The 25,914-nt window shown below is 42.6% G+C and overlaps 1 protein-coding gene across 5 annotated transcripts in view; it reads left to right on the forward strand.

Moving 5' to 3' along the window:
* Nucleotides 1-25,914, forward strand: part of L3MBTL2 (L3MBTL histone methyl-lysine binding protein 2) — a 280,914-nt gene that overhangs the window by 104,663 nt on the left and 150,337 nt on the right. For all 5 annotated transcript variants that reach the window (XM_069737089.1, XM_069737087.1, XM_069737086.1 and 2 more), the window contains exons 5-6: nt 6,703-6,782; nt 6,907-7,024. In XM_069737089.1, coding sequence (XP_069593190.1) covers nt 6,703-6,782; nt 6,907-7,024 — 198 coding nt within the window. The remainder of the gene's footprint in view (nt 1-6,702; nt 6,783-6,906; nt 7,025-25,914) is intronic.

Below are 25,914 nucleotides of genomic sequence, written 5' to 3' on the forward strand. Positions count from 1 at the left end.
TGAGCACTTTGAACCCCCAAGTGCTTCACAGAAGTTTATAACGTAGAGCCGTGAAAATAAAAAATCGCTTTTGTTTACACAAAAATGATCTTTTTGCCCACAAATTCTTATTTTTACAAGGGTAACAGGAGAAATTAGACCACAAAAGTTGTTGTGCAATTTCTCCTGAGTACGTCGATACCCAATATGTGGGGGTAAACCACTGTTTGGGCGCACCGCAGAGCTTGGAAGAGAAAGAGTGCCGTTTTACTTTTTCAATGTAGAATTGGCTGGAATTGAGATCGGACGCCATGTCGCGTTTGGAGAGCCCCTGATGTGCCTAAACAGTAGAAATCCCCCACAAGTGACCCCATTTTGGAAACTAGACCCCCCATGGAACTTATCTAGATGTGTGGTGAGAACCTTGAATGCCCAAGTGCTTCACAGAAGTTTATAATGCAGAGCCGTGAAAATAAAAAATTTTTTTTTTCCACAAAAAAGATTTTTTAGCCACCAAATTTTTATTTTCACAAGGGTAACAAGAGAAACTGGACCCCAAAAGTTGTTGTCCAATTTGTCCGGAGTATGCTGGTACCCCATATGTGGGGGTAAACCACTGTTTGGGCGCACGGCAGAGCTCGGAAGGAAGGAGCGCCGTTTTGGAATGCAGACTTTGATAGAATGGTCTGCGGGTATTATGTTGCGTTTGCAGAGCCCCTGATGTACCTAACCAGTAGAAACCCTCCACAAGTGACCCCATTTTGGAAACTAGACCCCCCAAGGAACTTATCTAGATGTGTGGTGAGAACTTTGAATGCCCAAGTGCTTCACAGAAGTTTAGAATGCAGAGTCGTGAAAATAAAAAATATTTTTTTTTCCACAAAAAAGATATTGTAGCCCCCAAGTTTTTATTTTCACAAGGGTAACAGGAGAAATTGGACTGCAATAGTTGTTGTCCAATTTATCCCGAGTACGCTGATGCGCCATATGTGGCGGTAAACCACTGTTTGGGCGCACGGCAGAGCTCGGAAGGGAAGGAGCGCCTTTTTGGAATGCAGACTTTGATAGAATGGTCTGTGGGCATTATGTTGCGATTGCAGAGCCCCTGATGTACCTAAACTGTAGTAACCCCCCACAAGTGACCCCATTTTGGAAACTAGACCCCCCAAGGAACTTATCTAGATGTGTGGTGAGAACTTTGAATGCCCAAGTGCTTCACAGAAGTTTAGAATACAGAGTCGTGAAAATAAAAAATATTTTTTTTTTCACAAAAAAGATTTTGTAGCCCCCAAGTTTTTATTTTCACAAGGGTAACAAGAGAAATTGGACCCGAGAAGTTGTTGTCCAATTTATCCCGAGTACGCTGATGCCCCATATGTGGGGGTAACCCACTGTTTGGGCGCACGGCAGAGCTCAGAAGGGAGGGAGCACCATTTGACTTTTTGAGCGCAAAATTGGATGTCGTGTTTGGAGACCCCCTGATGTACCTAAACAGTGGAAACCCCCCAATTCTAGCTCCAACCCTAACCCCAACACACCCCTAACCCTAATCCCAACCTCATCCATAATCCTAATCACTAACCCTAACCATAATCACAACCCTTACCCCAAAACAACCCTAATGTCAACCCTAACCATAACCCTAATCAAAACCCTAAATCCAACACACCCCTAATCCTAATCTCAACCCTAACCTCAAACCTAACCCTAATCCCAATACACCCCTAATCACAACCCTAACCTTAACCCTAATCCCAAACCTAACCCTAATCCCAAGCGTAACCCTAATGCCAACCCTAACCCCTAATACCAACCCTAATCCAAACCCTAACCCTAATCCCAGCTCTAACCCTAACTTTAGCCCCAACCCTAGCCCTAACTTTAGCCCCAACCCTAACCCTAGCCCTAGGGCTACTTTCACACTTGCGTCGTTTGGCATTCCGTCGCAATCCGTCGTTTTGGACAAGAAACGGATCCTGCAAATGTGCCCGCAGGATGCGTTTTTTGCCCATAGACTTGTATTGCCGACGGATCGTGACGGATGGCCACACGTCGCGTCCGCCGTGCACTGGATCAGTTGTGTTTTGGCGGAGCGTCGGCACAAAAAAACGTTCAATGAAACGTTTTTTTGTACGTCGCATCCGCCATTTCTGACCGCGCATGCGTGGCCGTAACTCCGCCCCCTCCTCCCCAGGACATAGATTGGGCAGCGGATGTGTTGAAAAACTACAGCTGCTGCCCACGTTGTGCACAATTTTCACAACGTGCGTCGGTATGTCGGGCCGACGCATTGCGACGGCCCCGTACCGACGCAAGTGTGAAAGAAGCCTAACCCTAAGTTTAGCCCCAACCCTAACCCTGAATTTAGCCCCAACCCTAACCCTAAATTTAGCCCCAACCCTAGCCCTACCCCTAACCTAACCCTACCCCTAACCTAACCCTACCCCTAACCCTACCCCTAACCCTAACCAAACCCTAACCCTACCCCTAACCCTACCCCTAACCTAACCCTAACCTAACCCTACCCCTAACCCTAACCTAAACCTACCCCTAACCCTAACCTAACCCTACCCCTAACCCTACCCCTAACCTAACCCTAACCCTAACCCTACCCCTCATTTTAGCCTCAACTGCTGTTCTCCTGCCGGCCGGCAGATGGAGACAGATGGCGGGCGCACTGGGCATGCGTCCGCCATGTTCTGCTGCCGGCGGCCAGGAGGAGCAGCAAGAGGATCCAGGGACCTAGGTGAGTATGCTAGGGTCCCCGAATCCCCCTATTTCTCTGTCCTCTGATGTGCGATCACATCAGAGGACAGAGAATTACAATTTACCTTTTTTTTTTTTTTTTTTTGCGGTCGCCGGTAAACAGTTAATTACCGGCGATCGCAAAACAGGGGTCGGTAATACCGACCCCGATCGTGCGATTGTGCGATCACATCGGAGGACAGAGAAATTAAAAAGAGATCGCTTTTTTTTTTTTTTTTGCGATCGCCGGTAAACGGTTAATTACCGGCGATCGCAAATGCGGGGTGGGTTAAAAACCCCCCGAATCATGTTCTCTGGGGTCTCGGCTACCCTCGGCAGCCGAGACCCCGGAGAAAATCGGCCTCTGGGGGGCGCTATGGACTTTTTCCACAGCGCCGTTAATTAACGGCGCTGTGGTTTAAGTACCCTTAGCGGCCGCCGTTAAAAGGCGTATCGGCGGTCGCTAAGGGGTTAAGGCAAGTACTACTTAAAGTATATCTAAACTTTCAATAAACTGTGCATAAATCAATACTCCAGTGTATGTTTTCTCTGCATGCTTCATGTTTTAGTTTGCTTTTCCTCTGAAAAGCTCATGTTTGGAGAGGTTAGTTGATCTGATGCTCTTCACGTTATTAGCTCTGTTAGCAGTTTCAGTTTCTTTCTGGGGTGTGATTCAGCACAAACTTGCTCCCTCACTCCCCCCCCCCTTCATATACTGTGAAGTTTCATGATGTGAAACATTTACTGACTTGTACCCTGAGAAATGCCTGAGATTAAAAGTATCTAATAACATATATTACAAACTTTTTATTCATCATCTGTACTACTGATTTATGCAAAGCTTGTTTTATTTCTATTCATAATTATACATGATTCCCTATTCTTGCAGGAATTACAATATACCTTTTTTTTATAGGCCAAAATGATATTTTGAAAGCGAATTTATATGATTACACAATTGCTAAGAAGCTTTCTATGAAGTCAGCTGTATTTGAGAATTTCACATTAACTCAAGATAAAAAATATTTTGTGTCCGTGTATGACAGATGAAAACAAATGCTGTGAGCTCAAGATCAGTGTACACTCGGGCAGAGATAAAAAATTCTCCTATGAGAGCTTCCAATTTAAAAAGACATTTACAACGCTGAGAAAGATCAGTGACGCCAAGAAAGCAGTGCCCAGCACTTCTCGCTGTGCAAAGGAGGAGGAAAGAGCATCACAAACATCAGATATTTTGCAAGTGACAGTTACTGTAACTGTGACCGCAGATATGTTTAAAAGACCGCTCATAGAGGTTATTGTGAAAGACTGTGTACCATTATTATTTGCACAACCAGCTTTTACAGCTCTTACTGGAAAAATGGCTGGCAAACTTGGCATTTCTCTAGACTCTTAACCAAAAGGAGGATCTTATAAAGACTTGAGACGTTTATATTTTTTAAAATTGATGTCTGCACATGTCACAGAGTGAACTATTTTGCAATCGAGTTTTGATTTATTTGTGACAACAGGAACATTGTTACCAAGACACTGGCAGTAAAAGATACTAAAACTCATCACACCAGACAGTTTCTCCAGGCCTTAGTGGAAAAAGTTCTGCAAGATTATGAATTAAGAACAGAACAGGTTCTTGCTATTGTAACTGACAATGCTTCAAACATAAGTACAATTACACTGATGAATGAGAATAATGAAGGTGAATAGCTTCTAGAAGAAAACTTCAAATTTAGTATGTTTGAGATGCAAGGCCTCAGTCCTGTAACTGAGGAACAAACAGATATTACTACAGAGGAACAGCAAAGTGATACTTTACAATGAGATGATCTTGTTAAAGCTGCTTCAAATCTTTCTCATAATCATCACACGCGTTGTGTTGTGCACACGCTGCAGCTGGCAATAAGAGAGTCTGCAAGACGGACATGCTGGAACTCTGGCAAAGTGAGGAAATTGCTTATTGCTGCCAAAAGCACTAAAACTGTTTCAATCTTGAAGAGATGTGATGGAAAAGGGGCAAATGTGGATCAATTCAATTTAATGATTGAGCGATTACTTGAGTTGAAACCCTTTCTTGTAGACATGGCCAACCCTCAGGTAACACTTAAAGAAGGTCAATAGACAAGGTCAATGGACACAGTTAGCTGATCTGATAGAATTGCTTCATCAGTCATTTACAGTGACAAAAAAATTAGAAGCTGAGGATTTAACTCCTGGCTTTTTCATAGAGGAGTGGAAGAACTTGCTCTTTTGCCTTTCCCAAATAGGAGGTTTAATCACAGATGGCATTGCTGTTTCAATGAAACGGAGAAAGACACTGCTATTAGGCAGCTGTTTATTTGGACCCAAGTCATCGTATACTGCTGGATGATCAACAGCTTACTAACGGAAAAGAGGCTCTGACTGAAGTAGTTAGGATGAGTGGGCTACAGGACTGCCATGAGCAGGAGGATTTTGGTCTTGCCAGTGCTACTTCTACCATATCTTCAGCCTCAAGAGATTTCTGCAGGGGAAAAAGATTCCACTCCCCTAGCCAACAGATTGACCATATTTCAGCCAAATTTTTCTCTTGCTCTCAAAGAAGTAGAAGAATTCAACCGTTCATCAAACCTGACTGTGCACGAGGCAATTCATACCCTGAAATGGTTAGAGATGTTCCCATGTGGTTACCGCTTTGCCACTAACCCAAGTTAGTGTAGAGAGAACTTTCTCTAACCTTAAAATAATTAGATCAGATTTGAGGTCATCTATGAAGGAGGATCTGATGGAGGCGATACTATTTCTCAGAACAAATTCAAAGACTGCACAAAGTTTTTAACAACGTTCTGAATAACTTCTCACATACTGCATAGTGTATTGCATATTTACAAATGCATTACGTTCTAAAGTTGAGTTCCAATAAATTTACTTTGTTCTATCCAAATAGCTTGATTATTATATCATAATGGTGATTAAAAGCCTGATGTTACCATTTTATTACAGTAAATGTTTCAGTTAAACATAAGCCGTGTATGAGGGAGTTGGAGGTTTTGCGTACCGACTCCACAGCCCTGGTCAGCAGTCGGAGAGAAATGCCAGAGACCTGCTTGTCCGAATAGTCTTATGTTTGGCTCAGTTTTCGGTGGCTATTAAACTGTGTAAGTGTATGGTGAATAACTACCTTTCCCCCAAAAAAACCCCAAAATGCTGAATTATCAGTGGAGCTGTGGTAATAAAATGAGAGCAAAACCTGACCACTTTCCAGCTGGTGACCAGTCGTTTTAAACATTGATTCTTTCCAATGCTGTCATGTTGATTTATAATCCATCAGACCCCTCCTCATTGAGCAGTGTGACCTCTGTTGAACTTGATGGACATATGTCTTACTTCTCAATTGTACTATGTAACCCTTGCACTGTCTAATTAACAATGCCTGTTACATTTTTTTTCCCGATGAGTGTAATTAGCTAAAATGGACATGTCAGAAGAGCAGAACTTTTTTTTAAATGAATCTGTCACCAAGTGTTTGCCATGTTATCTAAGAGCAGCTTACTGTAGTGACTAAGACTTTGATTCCAATGAAGTATCACTTACTGGGCTACATTCTATAGTTTTGAGAAGATTAATATTTTTCTCTGCTGCAGATCAGCTAGTTCTCTGAATGCTGAGCTCTACATAACCCTACTCACACCACTGATTTGCATCTTCCTGTGTACATGCTTCATAGACAGAAAGCTGCCAATCAGTGGGGGCGGCGTTACAGAGAGCAGGAGAGCTACATCTCAAGAAACAACAAGTCCTCCGGCTGACTAAATTATTGATTTTATTGAAATAACATCACAGCGCAGTAAGTGATACATCGCTGGAATCCGCATCTCTGCCCCTACATCATGCTGATCTCAGATAGTATACCGAAAGCCTGCTGACTGATTCCCTTTAAGAAAATTAGATTTGAAATATTAATGCTTATGTATACAATTGGATTCAATTTTTTTTCTCCTTTAGGCATGGTTTTTGGCTTTGACTGGGGAAAGTACATTACAGAAGGTGATTACCAAGCAGCTCCGGTCAGCTGCTTCAGACATGTGAGTTGTAGCAGACAATACTTCCGATGGTCCTGTTGCTTGCGGCATGGTTCCTCATGCACCCCATTTGTTATCAGAGTAGTTCTGTGAGTCATTTTCTCCCTCTTCTCCCTGTGATTTTTAGGTTCCTTTGTTTGATCAGTGGGATGAGATTGCGGAAGGAATTAAGGTGGAGAGCTTAAGTAAAGATGCTGTGCTTCCCTGTCGTGTATATTGGATTTCGTCAGTTGTAAGGATAGCAGGTAGTGTTTATACAATTTTTATCTGCTCTTCTGTTTTATGACGACTTCTCAATTTTCGTATGACCTTTTTATTGTCATTTTATTGAATAATTACCGATAATATGCTTAGTAATTTTCCATCAAGTTTCTGTTGCACTTGACAGCAAGAATAGCATAGTCTGCCACAATATCCTTACCATCAAAAATACAGTTCTAGACAAAATATCACTGAACGTCTCTCCTGAGAGAAGAGTTCAGCTACCTGAAGACAAGCTCTTGTGGTTGCCTATAGTGTACGTCTCAGACGCAGATCTATTATATAATAGTCTAAGGGTCACTTCCGTCTTTCTGTTCTTCTTTCTGTATGTCACGGATATTCGTTGGTCGCGGCCTCTGTCAAGGAAATCCAAGTCGCTGATTGGTTGCGGAAAAAAAGCCACGACCAATCAGCGACTGGCACAGTCCGGAAGAAAATGGCCGCTCCTTACTCCCCGCAGTCACTGCCCGGCGCCCACATACTTCCCTCCAGCCACCGCTAACACAGGGTCAGTGCCGGTGGTAACGGACCGTGTTATGCCGCGGGTAACGCACTCCGTTACCGCCGCTATTGACCCTGTGTTTCCAGGGTGTGGCTGAGCCCTAGATGGCTCTGTATACTGTGGCCTCTGTTCACACAGGATGCATTATGGTTAGCCCGCTATATGGCATCATTAATAGGCTTTGAGCCATATACTTTGCATTTCTGTGTGAACACGCCACATACAGACTATTTGTTTGTACAGGTGCACCAAGTGGCCAATTCCTGATTGTAGGGTGGCTGCCATATCGGTATTATTGCACCTGTGTATCTGCCATCTTAACTTGGGTCCACTGCACCTTGGCTAGTGCAATTGTTGGAGGCCTTGGACAGGTAAGCATCTCTGCCTGTGTACTGGTGTTTTTTTTGTCTAGAATAGTGGAGGTTTTTCCTCTTATGGTGTTTTTTTTAACCCTGTGTGTCCTCAACTTTTTACTATTGATGCTGCCTATGTGGCATCAATAGTAAAAAATCTAATGTTAACCCCTTAATCCCATATGACGTACTATCCCGTCCAGGTGACCTGGGACTTAATTCCCATGGACGGGATAGTACGTCATATGCGATCGGCCGCGCGTCAGCTGCCTATCGCAGCTGACATCCGGCACTATGTGCCAGGAGCGGTCACGGACCGCTCCCGGCACATTAACCCCCGGCACACCGCGATCAAAGATGATCGCGGTGTGCCGGCGGTGCAGGGAAGCATCGCGCAGGGAGGGGGCTCCCTGCGGGCTTCCCTGAGACGATCGGTACACGGTGATGTGCTCACCGTGTACCGAGCGTCTTCTCCCTGCAGTCCCCGGATCCAAAATGGCCGCCGGGCTGCATCCGGGTCCTGCAGGGAGCACTTCCGGGTCAGGATCAGGCTGCAGCTGCAGCTCTAATCCTGCCCGGCTGTATGTCAGATCACCGATCTAACAGAGTGCTGTGCACACTGTCAGATCGGTGATCTGTGATGTCCCCCCCTGGGACAAAGTGAAAAAGTAAAAAAAAAAATTTCCACACTTGTAAAAAAAAATAAAAAAAAAAATCCTAAATAAAGCAGAAAAAAAAAAAATATTATTCCCATAAATACATTTCTTTACATAAAAAAAAAACAAAAAAAACAATAAAAGTACACATATTTAGTATCGCCGCGTCCGTAACGACCCGACCTATAAAACTGGCCCACTAGTTAACCCCTTCAGTGAACACCGTAAGAAAAAAAAAAAAAAAACGAGCCAAAAAACAACGCTTTATTATCATAACGCTGAACAAAAAGTGGAATAACACGCGATCAAAAAGACGGATATAAATAACCATGGTACCTCTGAAAACGTCATCTTGTCCCGCAAAAAACGAGCCGCCATATAGCATCATAACCAAAAAAATAAAAAAGTTATAGTCCTGAGAATAAAGCGATGCCAAAATAATTATTTTTTCTATAAAATAGCTTTTATCGTATAAAAGCGCCAAAACATAAAAAAATGATATAAATGAGGTATCGCTGTAATCGTACTGACCCGAAGAATAAAACTGCTTCATCAATTTTACCAAACGCGGAACGGTATAAACGCCTCCCCCAAAAGAAATTCATGAATAGCTGGTTTTTGGTCATTCTGCCTCACAAAAAATCGGAATAAAAAGCGATCAAAAACTGTCACATGTCCGAAAATGTAACCGATAAAAACGTCAACTCGTCCCGCAAAAAACAAGACCTCACATGACTCTGTGGACCAAAATATGGAAAAATTATAGGTCTCAAAATGTGGAGACGCAAAAACTTTTTTGCTATAAAAAGCGTCTTTTAGTGTGTGACGGCTGCCAATCATAAAAATCCGATATGAAAAACTCGCTATAAAAGTAAATCAAACCCCCCTTCATCACCCCCTTAGTTAGGCTAGGTTCACATTGCGTTAATGGGTTAACGCTAACGGACAGCGTTGCACGGCGAAAATGTCACAATTAACGCCGTGCAACGGGTCCGTTAGCACAACCATTGACAGCAATGTGATTTTCGGGTGTAGCGCATCGCTAGAGCGTGCCATTTTCGGCTCGCGCTAGCAAGGTGCCGTTCTTTTGTGGCGCGCCTCAGACGCTGCTTGCAGCGTCCGCGGCGCGCCCGAGGTCCGATCCCCGATCTTCCAGAGCGGGGACGTTAACGCGACCACTAAACACGACACCTAAAAAGACATTGCGTTAGCGCAATCCGCTAGTGCTAAACGGATTTCCCTAATGCAATGTGAACCTAGCCTTAGGGAAAAATAATAAAATTAAAAAAAATGTATTTATTTCCATTTTCCCATTAGGGTTAGGGTTAGGGCTAGGGTTAGGGCTAGGGTTAGGGTTAGGGTTTGTATTACATTTACGGTTGGGATTAGGGTTGGGATTAGAATTAGGGGTGTGTCAGGGTTAGGTGTGTGGTTAGGGTTACAGTTGGGATTAGGGTTAGGGGTGCGTTTGGATTAGGGTTTCAGTTATAATTGGGGGTTTCCACTGTTTAGACACATCAGGGGCTCTCCAAACGCGACATGGCGTCCGATCTCAATTCCAGCCAATTCTGCATTGAAAAAGTAAAACGGTGCTCCTTCACTTCCGAGCTCTCCCGTGCGCCCAAACAGGGGTTTACCCCAACATATGGGGTATCATCGTACTCGAGACAAATTGGACAACAACTTTTTGGGTCCAAGTTCTCTTGTTATCCTTGGGAAAATAAAAATTTGGGGGGCTAAAAATCATTTTTGTGGGAAAAAAAAGGATTTTTTATTTTCACGGCTCTGCGTTGTAAACTGTAGTGAAACACTTGGGGGTTCAAAGTTTTCACAACACATCTAGATAAGTTCCATGGGAGGTCTAGTTTCAATATGGGGTCACTTGTGGGTGGTTTCTACTGTTTGGGTACATCAGGGGCTCTGCAAATGCAACGTGACGCCTGCAGACCAATCCATCTAAGTCTGCATTCCAAATGGCGCTCCTTCCCTTCCGAGCTCTGCCATGCGCCCAAACAGTGGTTCCCCCCCACATACGGGGTATCAGCGTACTCAGGACAAATTGAACAACAACTTTTGGGGTCCAATTTATTCTGTTACCCTTGTAAAAATACAAAGCTGGGGGCTAAAAAATCATTTTTGTGAAAAAAAAAAAGAATTTTTATTTTCACGGCTCTGCGTTATAAACTGTAGTGAAACACTTAGGGGTTCAAAGTTCTCACAACACATCTAGATAAGTTCCTTGGGAGGTCTAGTTTCTAATATGGGGTCACTTGTGGGGGGTTTGTACTGTTTGGGTACATCAGGGGCTCTGCAAATGCAACGTGACTCCTGCAGACCAATCCATCTAAGTCTGCATTCCAAATGGCGCTCCTTCCCTTCCGAGCTCTGCCATGCGCCCAAACAGTGGTTCCCCCCCACATATGGGGTATCAGCGTACTCAGGACAAATTGGACATCAACTTTTGGGGTCCAATTTATTATGTTACCCTTGTGAAAATACAAAACTGGGGGCTAAAAAATAATTTTTGCGAAAAAAAAAAAAAAATTATTTTAACGGCTCTGCGTTATAAACTGTAGTGAAACATTTGGGGGTTCAAAGCTCTCAAAACACATCTAGATAAGTTCCTTATGGGGTCTAGTTTCCAAAATGGTGTCACTTGTGGGGGGTTTTAATGTTTAGGCACATCAGGGGCTCTCCAAACCAACATGGCGTCCCAACTTAATTCCAGTCAATTTTGCATTGAAAAGTCAAATGGCGCTCCTTCCCTTCCGAGCTCTGCTATGCACCCAAAAAGTGGTTTACCCCCACATATGGGGTATCGTCGCACTCAGGACAAATTGCACAACAACTTTTGTGGTCTAATTTCTTCTCTTACCCTTGGGAAAATAAAAAATTGGGGGCGAAAAGATCATTTTTGTGAAAAAAAAAAGAATTTTTATTTTCACGGCTCTGCGTTATAAACTGTAGTGAAACACTTAGGGGTTCAAAGTTCTCACAACACATCTAGATAAGTTCCTTGGGAGGTCTAGTTTCTAATATGGGGTCACTTGTGGGGGGTTTGTACTGTTTGGGTACATCAGGGGCTCTGCAAATGCAACGTGACTCCTGCAGACCAATCCATCTAAGTCTGCATTCCAAATGGCGCTCCTTCCCTTCCGAGCTCTGCCATGCGCCCAAACAGTGGTTCCCCCCCACATATGGGGTATCAGCGTACTCAGGACAAATTGGACATCAACTTTTGGGGTCCAATTTATTATGTTACCCTTGTGAAAATACAAAACTGGGGGCTAAAAAATAATTTTTGCGAAAAAAAAAAAAAAATTATTTTAACGGCTCTGCGTTATAAACTGTAGTGAAACATTTGGGGGTTCAAAGCTCTCAAAACACATCTAGATAAGTTCCTTATGGGGTCTAGTTTCCAAAATGGTGTCACTTGTGGGGGGTTTTAATGTTTAGGCACATCAGGGGCTCTCCAAACCAACATGGCGTCCCAACTTAATTCCAGTCAATTTTGCATTGAAAAGTCAAATGGCGCTCCTTCCCTTCCGAGCTCTGCTATGCACCCAAAAAGTGGTTTACCCCCACATATGGGGTATCGTCGCACTCAGGACAAATTGCACAACAACTTTTGTGGTCTAATTTCTTCTCTTACCCTTGGGAAAATAAAAAATTGGGGGCGAAAAGATCATTTTTGTGAAAAAATAAGATTTTTTATTTTTACGGCTCTGCATTATAAACTTCTGTGAAGCACTTGTTGGGTCAAAGTGCTCACCACACATCTAGATAAGTTCCTTAAGGGGTCTACTTTTCAAAATGGTGTCACTTGTGAGGGGTTCCAATGTTTAGGCACATCAGGGGCTCTCCAAACGCAACATGGCGTCCCATCTCAATTCCAGTCAATTTTGCATTGAAAAGTCAAATGGCGCTCCTTCCCTTCCGAGCTCTGCCATACGCCCAAACAATGGTTTACACCCATATATGGGGTATCAGCGTACTCAGGACAAATTGGCCAACAATTTTTGAGGTCCAATTTCTTCTCTTACTCTTGGGAAAATAAAAAATTGGGGGCGAAAAGATAATTTTTGTGAAAAAATATGATTTTTTATTTTTACGGCTCTGCATTATAAACTTCTGTGAAGCAATTGGTGGGTCAAAGTGGTCACCACACATCTAGATAAGTTCCTTAGGGTGTCTACTTTCCAAAATGGTGTCACTTGTGGGGGGGTTTCAATGTTTAGGCACATCAGTGGCTCTCCAAACGCAACATGGTGTCCCATCTCAATTCCTGTCAATTTTGCATTTAAAAGTCAAATGGCGCTCCTTCCCTTCCGAGCTCTGCCATGCGCCCAAACAGTGGTTTACTCCCACATATGGGCTATCAGCGTACTCAGTACAGATTGTACAACAATGTTTGGCATCCATTTTATCCTGTTACCCTTGGTAAAATAAAACAAATTGGAGCTGAAATAAATTTTGTGTGAAAAAAAGTTAAATATTCATTCTTATTTAAACATTCCAAAAATTCCTGTGAAACCCCTGAAGGGTTAATAAACTTCTTGAATGTGGTTTTGAGCACCTTGAGGGGTGCAGTTTTTAGAATGGTCTCACACTTGGGTATTTTCTATCATATAGACCCCTCAAAATGACATCAAATGAGATGTGGTCCCTAAAAAAAAATGGTGTTGTAAAAATGAGAAATTGCTGGTCAACTTTTAACCCTTATAACTCCCTAACAAAAAAAAATTTTGGTTCCAAAATTGTGCTGATGTAAAGTAGACATGTGGGAAATGTTACTTATTAAGTATTTTGCGTGAGATATCTCTGTGATTTAAGGGCATAAAAATTTAAAGTTGGAAAATTGCGAAACTTTCTAAATTTTCGCCAAATTTCCGTTTTTTTCACAAATAAACGCAAGTTATATCGAATAAATGTTACTACTAAAATGAAGTACAATATGTCACGAGAAAACAATGTCAGAATCGCCAAGATCCGTTGAAGCGTTCCAGAGTTATAACCTCATAAAGGGACAGTGGTCAGAATTGTAAAAATTGGCCCGGTCATTAACGTGCAAACCACCCTCGGGGCTTAAGGGGTTAAAAATAATAAAAAACAAAAAACTTGCTATACTCACCCTCCGTTGTCCGCAGAGCCGGCCGCCATCTTCCGTTCCCAGCGATGCATTACGAAATTACCCAGAAGACTTAGCGGCCTCGCAAGACCGCTAAGTCATCTGGGTAATTTTGCAATGCATCCTGGGAACGGAAGATGGCGACAGCCGCGCGCTCATCGCCTGCGCCAGATCCGAAGGTGAGTATGTTACAACTACAAGGGGCCCTCGGATCCGAAGATGAGTATGTTTATTTTTTAACCTGTGACATACATGGCTGGGCAATATACTACGTGACTGGGCAATATACTACGTGGCTGGGCAAAATACTACGTCACTGTGCAATATAATACGTCACTGGGCAATATATTACGTCGCTATTCAATATACTACGTGGCTGGGCAATATACTACGTGGCTGGGCAATATACTACGTCACTGGGCAATATACTACGTGGCTGGGCAATATACTACGTGGCTGGGCAATATTCTACGTGGCTGGACAAAATACTACGTCACTGTGCAATATAATACGTCACTGGGCAATATATTACGTCGCTATTCAATATACTACGTGGCTGGGCAATATACTACGTGGCTGGGCAATATACTACGTCACTGGGCAATATACTACGTGGCTCTGTGCTGTATACTACGTCGCTGTGCAATATACTACGTAGCTGGGTAATATACTACGTCACTGGGCAATATACTACGTCACTGGGCAATATACTACGTGACTGGCCAATATACTACGTCACTAGGCAATATAGTATGTGGCTGGGCAATATACTACGTGGCTGGGCAATATACTACGTAGCTGGGCAAAATACTACATGACTGTGCAATATACTACGTGGCTGGGCAATATACTACGTCACTGCAATATACTACGTGGCTGGGCAATATACTACGTGGCTCTGTGCTGTATACTACGTCGTTGTGCAATATACTACGTAGCTGGGCAATATACTACATGGCTGGGCAATATACTACGTGGCTGGGCAATATACTACGTGGCTGGGCAATATACTACGTCACTGGGCAATATACTACGTCACTGGGCAATATACTACGTCACTGGGCAATATACTACGTCACTGGGCAATATACTACGTGGCTCTGTGCTGTATACTACGTCGCTGTGCAATATACTACGTAGCTGGGTAATATACTACGTGACTTGGCAATATACTACGTCACTGGGCAATATACTACGTCACTGGGCAATATAGTACGTGGCTGGGCAATATACTACGTGGCTCTATGCTGTATACTACGTCACTGCAATATACTACGTCACTGGGCAATATACTACGTCACTTGGCAATATACTACGTCACTGGGCAATATACTACGTCACTGGGCAATATCGTACATGGCTGGGCAATATACTACGTGGCTCTGTGCTGTATACTACGTCACTGCAATATACTACGTCACTGGGCAATATACTACGTCACTGCAATATACTACGTCACTGGGCAATATACTACGTGGCTGGGCAATATACTACGTGGCTCTGTGCTGTATACTACGTCGCTGTGCAATATACTACGTCGCTGGGTAATATACTACGTCACTGGGCAATATACTACGTCACTGGGCAATATAGTACGTGGCTGGACAATATACTACGTGGCTTTGTGCTGTATACTACGTCACTGCAATATACTACGTCACTGGGCAATATACTACGTGGCTGGGCAATATACTACATGGCTGGGCAATATACTACGTGGCTGGCCAATATACTACGTCACTGGGCAATATACTACGTGGCTGGGCAATATACTACGTGGCTCTGTGCTGTATACTACGTTGCTGTGCAATATACTACGTCACTGGGCAAAATACTACGTAGCTGGGCAATATACTACGTGGCTGGCCAATATACTACGTCACTGGGCAATATACTATGTGGCTGGGCAATATACTATGTCACTGGGCAATATACTACGTGGCTGGGCAATATACTACGTCACTGGGCAAAATACTACGTAGCTGGGCAATATACTACGTGGCTGGCCAATATACTACGTGACTGGGCAATATACTATGTGGCTGGGCAATATACTACGTGGCTGGGCAATATACTACGTCACTGGGCAAAATACTACGTAGCTGGGCAATATACTACGTGGCTGGCCAATATACTACGTGACTGGGCAATATACTATGTGGCTGGGCAATATACTACGTGGCTGGGCAATAAACTACGTGGCTGGGCAATATACTACGTGGCTGGGCAATATACTACGTGGCTGGGCAATATACTACGTGGCTGGGCAATATACTACATCGCTGGGCAAAATACTACGTAGCTGGGCAATATACTACGTGGTTGGCCAATATACTATGTCACTGGGCAATATACTATGTCACTGGGCAATATACTACGTGGCTGGGCAATATACTACGTGGCTCTGTGCTGTATACTACGTCGCTGTGCAATATACTACGTCACTGGGCAAAATACTACGTAGCTGGGCAATATACTACGTGGCTGGCCAATATGCTACGTGACTGGGCAATATACTATGTGGCTGGGCAATATACTATGTGGCTGGGCAATATACTACGTGGCTGGGCAATATACTACGTGGCTGGGCAATATACTACGTGGCTGGGCAATATACTACATGGCTGGGCAATATACTACGTGGACATGCATATTCTAGAATACCCGATGCGTTAGAATCGGGCCACCATCTAGTTGTTTTATAAAATTCTATCATGTAAAAGTCCTGGAAGATTTTGCAAGAAAGCTTTTTTTGCGTTGGGAATTGAGTGAAAGCTCATGTGCTGTACCCATGTTAACCCCTCTCTGACCTTAGACGTACTATCCCGTCGAGGTGCCCTGGGCCTATCTGGCCCTCGACGGGATAGTACGTCATAGCGATTGGCCGCGCTCACGGGGACCTATCGCAACTGACATCCGGCACAATGTGCCAGGAGCGGTCACGGACCGCCCCCGGCACATTAACCCCCGGCACACCGCGATCAAACATGATCGCGATGTGCCGGCGGAGCAGGGAAGCGTCGCGCAGGGAGGGGGCTCCCTGCGGGCTTCCCTGAGACCCCCGCAGCAACGAGATGTGATCGCATTGCTGCGAGGGTCTCCTACCTCCTTCCTCGCTGCAGGCCCCGGATCCAAGATGGCCGCGGCATCTGGGTCCTGCAGGGAGGGAGGTGGCTTCACAGAGCCTGCTCAGAGCAGGCACTGTGAAGCCTGCAGTGCTCTAAATCAGATCGGTGATCTGACAGAGTGCTGTGCAAACTGTCAGATCACCGATCTGTGATGTCCCCCCCTGGGACAAAGTAAAAAAGTAAAAAAAAAAAATTTCAAAATGTGTAAAAAAAAAAAAAAAAAAAGTATTATTCCCATAAATACATTCCTTTATCTAAATAAAAAACACAATAAAAGTACTCATATTTAGTATCACCGCGTCTGTAACGACCCAACCTAAAAAACTGGCCCACTAGTTAACCCCTTCAGTAAACACCGTAAGAAAAAAAAAAACGAGGCAAAAAACAACGCTTTATTATCATACCACCGAACAAAAAGTGGAATAACACGCGATCAAAAAGACAGATATAAATAACCATGGTACTGCTGAAAACGTCATCTTGTCCCGCAAAAAACGAGCCGCCATACAGCATGATCACCAAAAACATAAAAAAGTTATAGTCCTCAGAATAAAGCGATGCCAAAATAATTATTTTTTCTATAAAATAGGTTTTATCGTATAAAAGCGTCAAAACATAAAAAAATTATATAAATGAGGTATCGCTGTAATCGTACTGAGCCGAAGAAAAAAACTGCTTTATCCATTTTACCAAACGCGGAACGGTATAAACGCCTCCCCCAAAAAGAAATTCATGAATAGCTGGTTTTCGGTCATTCTGCCTCACAAAAATCGGAATAAAAAGCGATCAAAAAATGTTACGTGCCCGAAAATGTTACCAATAAAAACGTCAACTCGTCCCGCAAAAAACAAGACCTCACATGACTCTGTGGACTCAAATATGGAAAAATTATAGCTCTCAAAATGTGGTAACGCAAAAAATATTTTTTGCAATAAATAGCGTCTTTCAGTGTGTGACGGCTGCCAATCATAAAAATATGCTAAAAAACCCGCTATAAAAGTAAATCAAACCCCCCTTCATCACCCCCTTAGTTAGGGAAAAATTAAAAAAATGTATTTATTTCCATTTTCCCATTAGGGCTAGGGTTAGGGCTAGGGCTAGGGTTAGGGTTAAGGCTACAGTTAGGGTTTGGATTACATTTACGGTTGGGAATAGGGTTGGGATTAGTGTTAGGGGTGTGTCATGGTTAGGGGTGTGGTTAGGGTTACTGTTGGGAATAGGGTTAGGGGTGTGTTTGGATTAGGGTTTCAGTTATAATTGTGGATTTCCACTGTTTAGGCACATCATGGGCTCTCCAAACGCGACATGGCGTCCGATCTCAATTCCAGCCAATTCTGCGTTGAAAAAGTACAACAGTGCTCTTTCCCTTCCGAGCTCTCCCGTGTGCCCAAACAGGGGTTTACCCCAACATATCGGGTATCAGCGTACTCAGGACAAATTGGACAACAAATTTTGGGGTCCAATTTCTCCTGTTACCCTTGGGAAAATACAAAACTGGGGGCTAAAAAATAATTTTTGTGGCAAAAAAAAGGATTTTTTATTTTCACGGCTCTGCGTTATAAACTGTAGTGAAACACTTGGGGGCTCAAAGTTCTCACAACACATCTAGATAAGTTCCTTGAGGGGTCTAGTTTCCAATATGGGTCACTTGTGGGGGGTTTCTACTGTTTAGGTACATTAGAGGCTCTGCAAACGCAATGTGACGCCTGCAGACCAATCCATCTAAGTCTGCATTCCAAATGATGCTCCTTCCCTTCCGAGCTCTCCCATGCACCCAAACGGTGGTTCCCCCCCACATATCGGGTATCAGCGTACTCAGGACAAATTGGACAACAACATTTAGGGTCCAATTTCTCCTGTTACCCTTGGAAAAATACAAAACTGGGGGCTAAAATATAATTTTTGTGGAAAAAAAATATTTTTTATTTGCGCGGCTCTGCGTTATAAACTGTAGTAAAATACTTGGGGGTTCAAAGCTCACACAACACATCTAGATGAGTTCCTTAGGGGGTCTACTTTCCAAAATGGTGTCACTTGTGGGGGGTTTCTACTGTTTAGGTACATTAGGGGCTCTGCAAACACAATGTGACGCCTGCAGACCATTCCATCTAAGTCTGCATTCCAAATGGCGCTCCTTCCCTTCCGAGCCCTCCCATGCGCCCAAACGGTGGTTCCCCCCCCCCCCACATATGGAGTATCAGCGTACTTAGGACAAATTGGACAACAACTTTTGGGGTCCAATTTCTTCTCTTACCCTTGGGAAAATAAAAGACTGGGGGCAAAAATATAATTTTTGTGAAAAAATATGATTTTTTATTTTTACGGTTCTGCATTATAAACTTCTGTGAAGCACTTGGTGGGTCAAAGTGCTCACCACACCTCTAGATAAGTTCCTTAGGGGGTCTACTTTCCAAAATGGTGTCACTTGTGGGGGGTTTCAATGTTTAGGCACATCAGTGGCTCTCCAAACGCAACATGGCGTCCCATCTCAATTCTTGTCAATTTTGCATTGAAAAGTCAAACGGCGCTCCTTCCCTTCCGAGCTCTCCCATGCGCCCAAACAGTGGTTTACCGCCACATATGGGGTATCAGCGTACTCAGGACAAATTATACAACAACTTTTGGGGTCCAATTTCTTATCTTACCCTTGGGAAAATAAAATATTGGGAGCAAAAAGATGATTTTTGTGAAAAAATATGATTTTTTATTTTTACGGTTTTGCATTATGAACTTCTGTGAAGCACTTGGTGGGTCAAAGTGCTCACCACACCTCTAGATAAGTTCCTTAGGGGGTCTACTTTCCAAAATGGTGTCACTTGTGGGGGTTTCCACTGTTTAGGCACATCAGGGGCTCTTCAAACGCAACATGGTGTACCATCTCAATTCCTGTCAATTTTGCATTGAAAGGTCAAATTGCCCTCCTTTGCTTCCGATCTCTGTTATGCGCCCAAACAGTGGTTTACTCCCACATATGGGGTATCAGCGTACTCAGGACAAATTGTACAACAACTTTTGGGGTCCATTTTCTCCTGTTACCCTTGGTAAAAAAAAAACAAATTGGAGCTGAATTAAATTTTTTGTGAAAAAAAGTTAAATGTTCATTTTTATTTAAACATTCCAAAAATTCCTGTGAAACAACTGAAGGGTTAATAAACTTCTTGAATGTGGTTTTGAGCACCTTGAGGGGTGTAGTTTTTAGAATGGTGTCACACTTGGGTATTTTCTATCATATAGACCCCTCAAAATGACTTCAAATGAGATGTGGTCCCTAAAAAAAAATGGTGTTGTAAAAATGAGAAATTGCTGGTCAACTTTTAACCCTTACAACTCCCTAACAACAAAAAAAATTTGGGTTCAAAAATTGTGCTGATGTAAAGTAGACATGTGGGATATGTTACTTATTAATTATTTTGTGTGACATATCTCTGTGATTTAATTGCATAAAAATTCAAAGTTGGAAAATTGCGAAATTTTCCAAATTTTCGCCAAATTTCCGTTTTTTTCACAAATAAACGCAGGTAATATTAAATAAATTTTACCACTATCATGAAGTACAATATGTCACGAGAAAACAATGTCAGAATCATCAGGATCCGTTGAAGCGTTCCAGAGTTATAACCTCATAAAGGGACAGTGGTCAGAATTGTAAAAATTGGCCTGGTCATTGACGTGCAAACCACCCTTGGGGGTAAAGGGGTTAACATTTGAATTCTAATTTGTCTTAGCCTCCCTTTGTTGATTTCTAACAAGTTATTGCTCCACCCTTAGGGTATGTGCAAATGACTTTTGTTAGGTATGTTTAGAGTCTAAACCCGCCTGAAAAATTGCTAATGAAACACTCAAAAGAGTGAATATGTATTTCTATGTAAAACGACTTGCCGTGCATATACTCAACCATTAAAAGAAGTGAGCCGACCATTCTTCAGGCTTTTTTTTTTGCTTCTGGAAATCTTTAAATAAAAGCCTTTTTTATATAATGCAAGTACAGCATAAGGGATTTACTAGCCATAGTGGTTGATAAAAGGGACTGCTAAGTTATAATTAAAAAGCGCTATTAACCTGCATATATACAGTTAATCTGCAGGGTAATAGCTTTCCTAACCTGCTTGGTGCTTCCAAGTAGCTGAACACTGCATGGAGAAAATAAACTTTTTTGTCCCCCGCAGTGTTCCGGTTTCAGACATGGGGAAGATACAGAGCGGCGTCTGTAACCGCGCCCCTGCCCTCAACGACACTGGCTCTACTTTGGGGTTACAGGTGCTGCTCCGTATACTCAGATCAGTGACTGATCCAGCATCAGCTCCCCGTGAATGCTACCAGGGAGAATAAAGTTCATTTTCTTCTAGCACCGTTTGGCCACGTGCAGGCACCAGACAGGTTAGTAACTGTATTAAACAAAACAACTAGACAGAAAAAAAGCTTAAAAATTAACGTTTAACGGATATATTTAACAGCATCAAAAAATATACAAATAAATGCATTTAATATTATATGTACAGTACAGACCAAAAGTTTGGACACACCTTCTCATTTAATGATTTTTCTGTATTTTCATGACTATGGAAAATGTACATTCACACTGAAGGCATCAAAACTATGAATTAACACATGTGGAATTATATACTTAACAAAAAAGAGTGAAACAACTGAAATTATGTCTTATATTCTAGGTTCTTCAAAGTAGCCACCTTTTGCTTTGATGACTTCTTTGCACACTCTTGGCATTCTCTTGATGAGCTTCAAGAGGTAGTCATTGGGAATGGTCTTCCAACAATCATGAAGGCATTCCCAGAAATGCTTAGCACTTGTTGGCCCTTTTGCCTTCACTCTCTGGTCCAGCTCACCCCAAACCATCTCGATTGAGTTCAGGTCTGGTGACTGTGGAGGCCAGGTCATCTGGCGTAGCACTCCATCGCTCTCCTTCTTGGTCAAATAGCCCTTACACAGCCTGGAGGTGTGTTTGGAGTCATTGTCCTGTTGAAAAATAAATTATGGTCCAAGTAAACGCAAACCGGATGGAATAGCATGCGCTGCAAGATGCTGTGGTAGCTATGCGGGTTCAGTATACCTTCAATTTTGAATTAATCCCCAACAGTGTCACCAGAAAAGCACCCCCACACCATCACACCTCCTCCTCCATACTTCACGGTGGGAACCAGGCATGTAGAGTCCATCCGTTCACCTTTTCTGCGTCGCACGTGGAACCAAAGATCTCAAATTTGGACTCATCAGACCAAAGCACAGATTTCCACTGGTCTAATGTCCATTCCTTGTGTTCTTTAGCCCAAACAAGTCTCTTCTGCTTGTTGCCTGTCCTTAGCAGTGGTTTCCTAGCAGCTATTTTACCATGAAGGCCTGCTGCACAAAGTCTCCTCTTAACAGTTGTTGTGGAGATGTGTCTGCTGCTAGAACTCTGTGTGGCATTGACCTGGTGTCTAATCTGAGCTGGTGTTAACCTGTGATTTCTGAGGCTGGTGACTCGGATAAAGTTATCCTCAGAAGCAGAGGTGGCTCTTGGTCACCCCATTGTTGTGCCCTGAGCTGGTGGCAACACTTCCCTTTGAAAAGAAAGTAATTGTGTTGCAGAATAAATTGTAAATGCTCCAAAATGAACTTATGTGCAATCAGGTTTGTCCCTCTAGAGTTTAGAAAGAACTCCACCACTGACAGATTCGCTACATGGTGGACACTGGAGTATAGGGCCTCCACATCAATTGATACGAAAATAGTATTTGGCTCCACCGAGATTCCATCTAGTTTAGTTGAAATATTGGCGGTATCTCTCAAGTAGGAGGGGCAGGCTTGTTACAAGGAGTCTAAGCATTTGATCCAAATAGATGCTATGGTTTTGACTAAGTGCATATTACCCTGAGACAATAGCTATCCGTTTCAGGAGAGAATAACCTTTTATGGATTTTTGGAATCGCGTAGAAAGTTGCTGTTAGTGGGTATTTGCAGAGTAAAAAATTGAATTAGATGAAATTAGACCTATTGGTTTTTTTATCAGGCTCCTTTGACAAATGTATTTCAGCTACCTGGTCTTGAGCTATGGGCATCTCTGTTAGCTTTGTTTTGGTGTCGCTATTATGTGACTCCCCTCTATAACCATTGTTCTTCTGTATGCTCTCAGAAGGGGTTATTCCTATTTCCCCTCACTTTTGCATCAAGTGCATGTGTGAATAGACGGTTTTCAGAGTTTATGTTTATTAGTTCTCTATACACACCCTTCGGCTTGTTTTTTTGGTATTGGTCATTAACCCTGCTTGTGTTTGACATCATTTATATTTATATTACTCCTGAGTCCAGGTTGGCTTTTGTCATATTCTTGTCTGTTTACATTGTACATTTTGGATACTGTGCAATATTGGATACGATCTGTTATACAGTGTTTGTTCAACGGGGTATTATGGAGCACTATGTTGTTTTTAGTTGCTTTTAAAATGTGGGTTGGTTTGTTTTTTGTACACACTAAATAAAAATAACATTAAATTGTTTCTTTATTTTTACAAGGTTAGTCCGTGATTGTGTCTTGTATCTGTCTTTTTTTCTTGCTTAGCTATTCAGTTTGACATGTCTAGGGTTGATTACCTCTCTGTCTACAGATTATATGTATTGTTGATGATGCCTTCCATTTGACTAAGTAGTAATCATTATTTCATGCAATACTCAAACTAATTATGGCAGTACTTTGAAAGTCTTTTTAGGTTCACTCCATACTAGACTAAACAATCCAAAGAATCTGTTCACCAGGTTTATATGTGTCATCATAAGGGTAGCATAAAATGGAGACACAGATCCTGATTCTAGCTGTTACTTACTAGGCGTCTTGCAGCAGCTTTGCTTGTCTTCTCTGTGATGAGCTCTCTCTGAACCTATAGTTTACAGCTTTCTACAACACTGTGCAAGTAAGCTGCCAAGGAAAGGGAAGGTGGGGAGGCGAGAATAGCGAGAGCTTGGCATTGAGAAGAGAAGACTAACACAGCTTCAGCAGACAAAAACCGCTGCAAGTAACCCAATAAGAAACAGCACATTAGAATCAGGCTCTCTGCCTCTAATCTGTCTTCAGATGGGGCAGCATATACATATCATCAAATAATGATATCATCAAATAATAATAATATCATCAAAAAGTTAATTTATTTCGGTTCTTCAATGCAAAAAGTGAAACTCCTATATTATATAGAGTCGTTACAGAGTGATCTGTTAATGTTATGGCTTACAGCCAATGAAAACCCAAAAGTCGTTATCTCAGTAAATTAGAATACTTTATAACACCAGCTTGATAAATGATTTTAAAATCTGAAATGTTGGCCTACTGAAATGTATATTTAGTAAATGTACACAATACTTGGTTGGGGCTCCTTTTCCATCAATTACTGCATCAATGCGGTGTGGCATGGAGGTGATCAGCCTGTGGCACTGCTGAGGTGGTATGGAAGCCCAGGTTGCTTTGATAGCAGCCTTTGGCTCATCTGCATTGCTGGGTCTGGTGTCTCGCTTCTTCCTCTTGACAGTGCCCCATAGATTCTCTATGGAGTTAGTCAGGCGAGTTTGCTGGCCAATCAAGCACAGTGATACTGTTGATTTTAAACCAGGTATTGGTACTTTGACAGTGTGGACAGGTGCCAAGACCTGCTGGAGAATGAAATTTCAACCTCCAAAAAGCTTGTCTGCAGAAGAAGCATGAAGTGCTGTAAAATTTCCTGGTAGAAGGCTGCACTGACTTTGGTCTTGATCAAACACAGTGGACCAACACCAGCAGATGACATGGCTCCTGAAACGATCACTGATTGTAGAAACTTCACACTAGACCTCAAGCAGCTTGGATTGTGGCCTCTCCACTCTTCCTCCATACTCAGGGACCTTGATTTCCAAATAAAATTTACTTTCATCGTTTATTTGTGAAAAAATGGAAATTTGGCTAAAATTTTGAAAACCAGAGAGTTATGTGACACAAAATAGTTAATAAATAACATTTCCCACATGTCTACTTTACATCAGCACAATTTTGGAAACAACATTTTTTTTTGCTAGGAAGTTATAAGGGTTAAAATTTGACCAGCGATTTCTCATTTTTACAACGAAATTTACAAAACCATTTTTTTTAGGGACCACCTCATATTTGAAGTCAGTTTGAGTGGTCTATATGGCTGAAAATACCCAAAAGTGACACCATTCTAAAAACTGGACCCCTCAAGGTGCTCAAAACCACATTCAAGAAGTTTATTAACCCTTCAGGTGCTTCACAGCAGCAGAAGCAACATGGAGGGAAAAAATGAACATTTAACTTTTTAGTCACAAAAAATGATCTTTTAGCAAGAGAAACTGGACCCCAAAAGTTATTGTACAATTCGTCCTGAGTATGCCGATACCTCATATGTGGGGGGGACCTACTGTTTGGGCGCACGACAGGGCTCGGAAGGGAAGGAGCGCCATTTGACTTTTTCAATGAACAATTGGCTCCAATCTTTAGCGGACACCATGTCGCATTGGGAGAGCCCCTGTGTGCCTAAACATTTGAGCTCCCCCACAAGTGACCCCATTTTGGAAACTAGACCCCCCAAGGAACTTATCTAGATGCATAGTGAGCACTTTGAACCCACAGGTGCTTCACAAATTGATCCTTAACAATGAAAAAGTACTTTTTGTTCACAAAAACATTATTTTGGCCTCAATTTGTTCATTTCCACATGGGCAACAGGATAAAATGGATCCTGAAATTTATTGGGCAATTTCTCCTGAGTACAGTGATACCTCACATGTGGGGGTAAACCACTGTTTGGGCACACTGCCGGGCTTGGAAGGGAAGGAGCGCCATTTGACTTTTTGAATGAAAAATTAGCTCCAATCGTTAGCTGACACATGTCGCGTTTGGAGAGCCCCTGTGTGCCTAAACATTTTAGCTCCCCTACATGTGACCCCATTTTGGAAACTAGACCTCCCATGGAACTAACCTAGATGTGCGGTGACCACTTTAAACCCCCAAGTGCTTCACAGAAGTTTATAACGCAGAGCCGTGAAAATAAAAAATCATTTTTCTTTCCTCAAAAATTATTTTTTAGCCCGCAATTTTTTATTTTCACAAGAGTAACAGGAGAAATTGGACC

This window comes from Ranitomeya imitator, chromosome 8, assembly GCF_032444005.1.
Source record: "Ranitomeya imitator isolate aRanImi1 chromosome 8, aRanImi1.pri, whole genome shotgun sequence".
Lineage (NCBI taxonomy): Eukaryota > Metazoa > Chordata > Amphibia > Anura > Dendrobatidae > Ranitomeya > Ranitomeya imitator.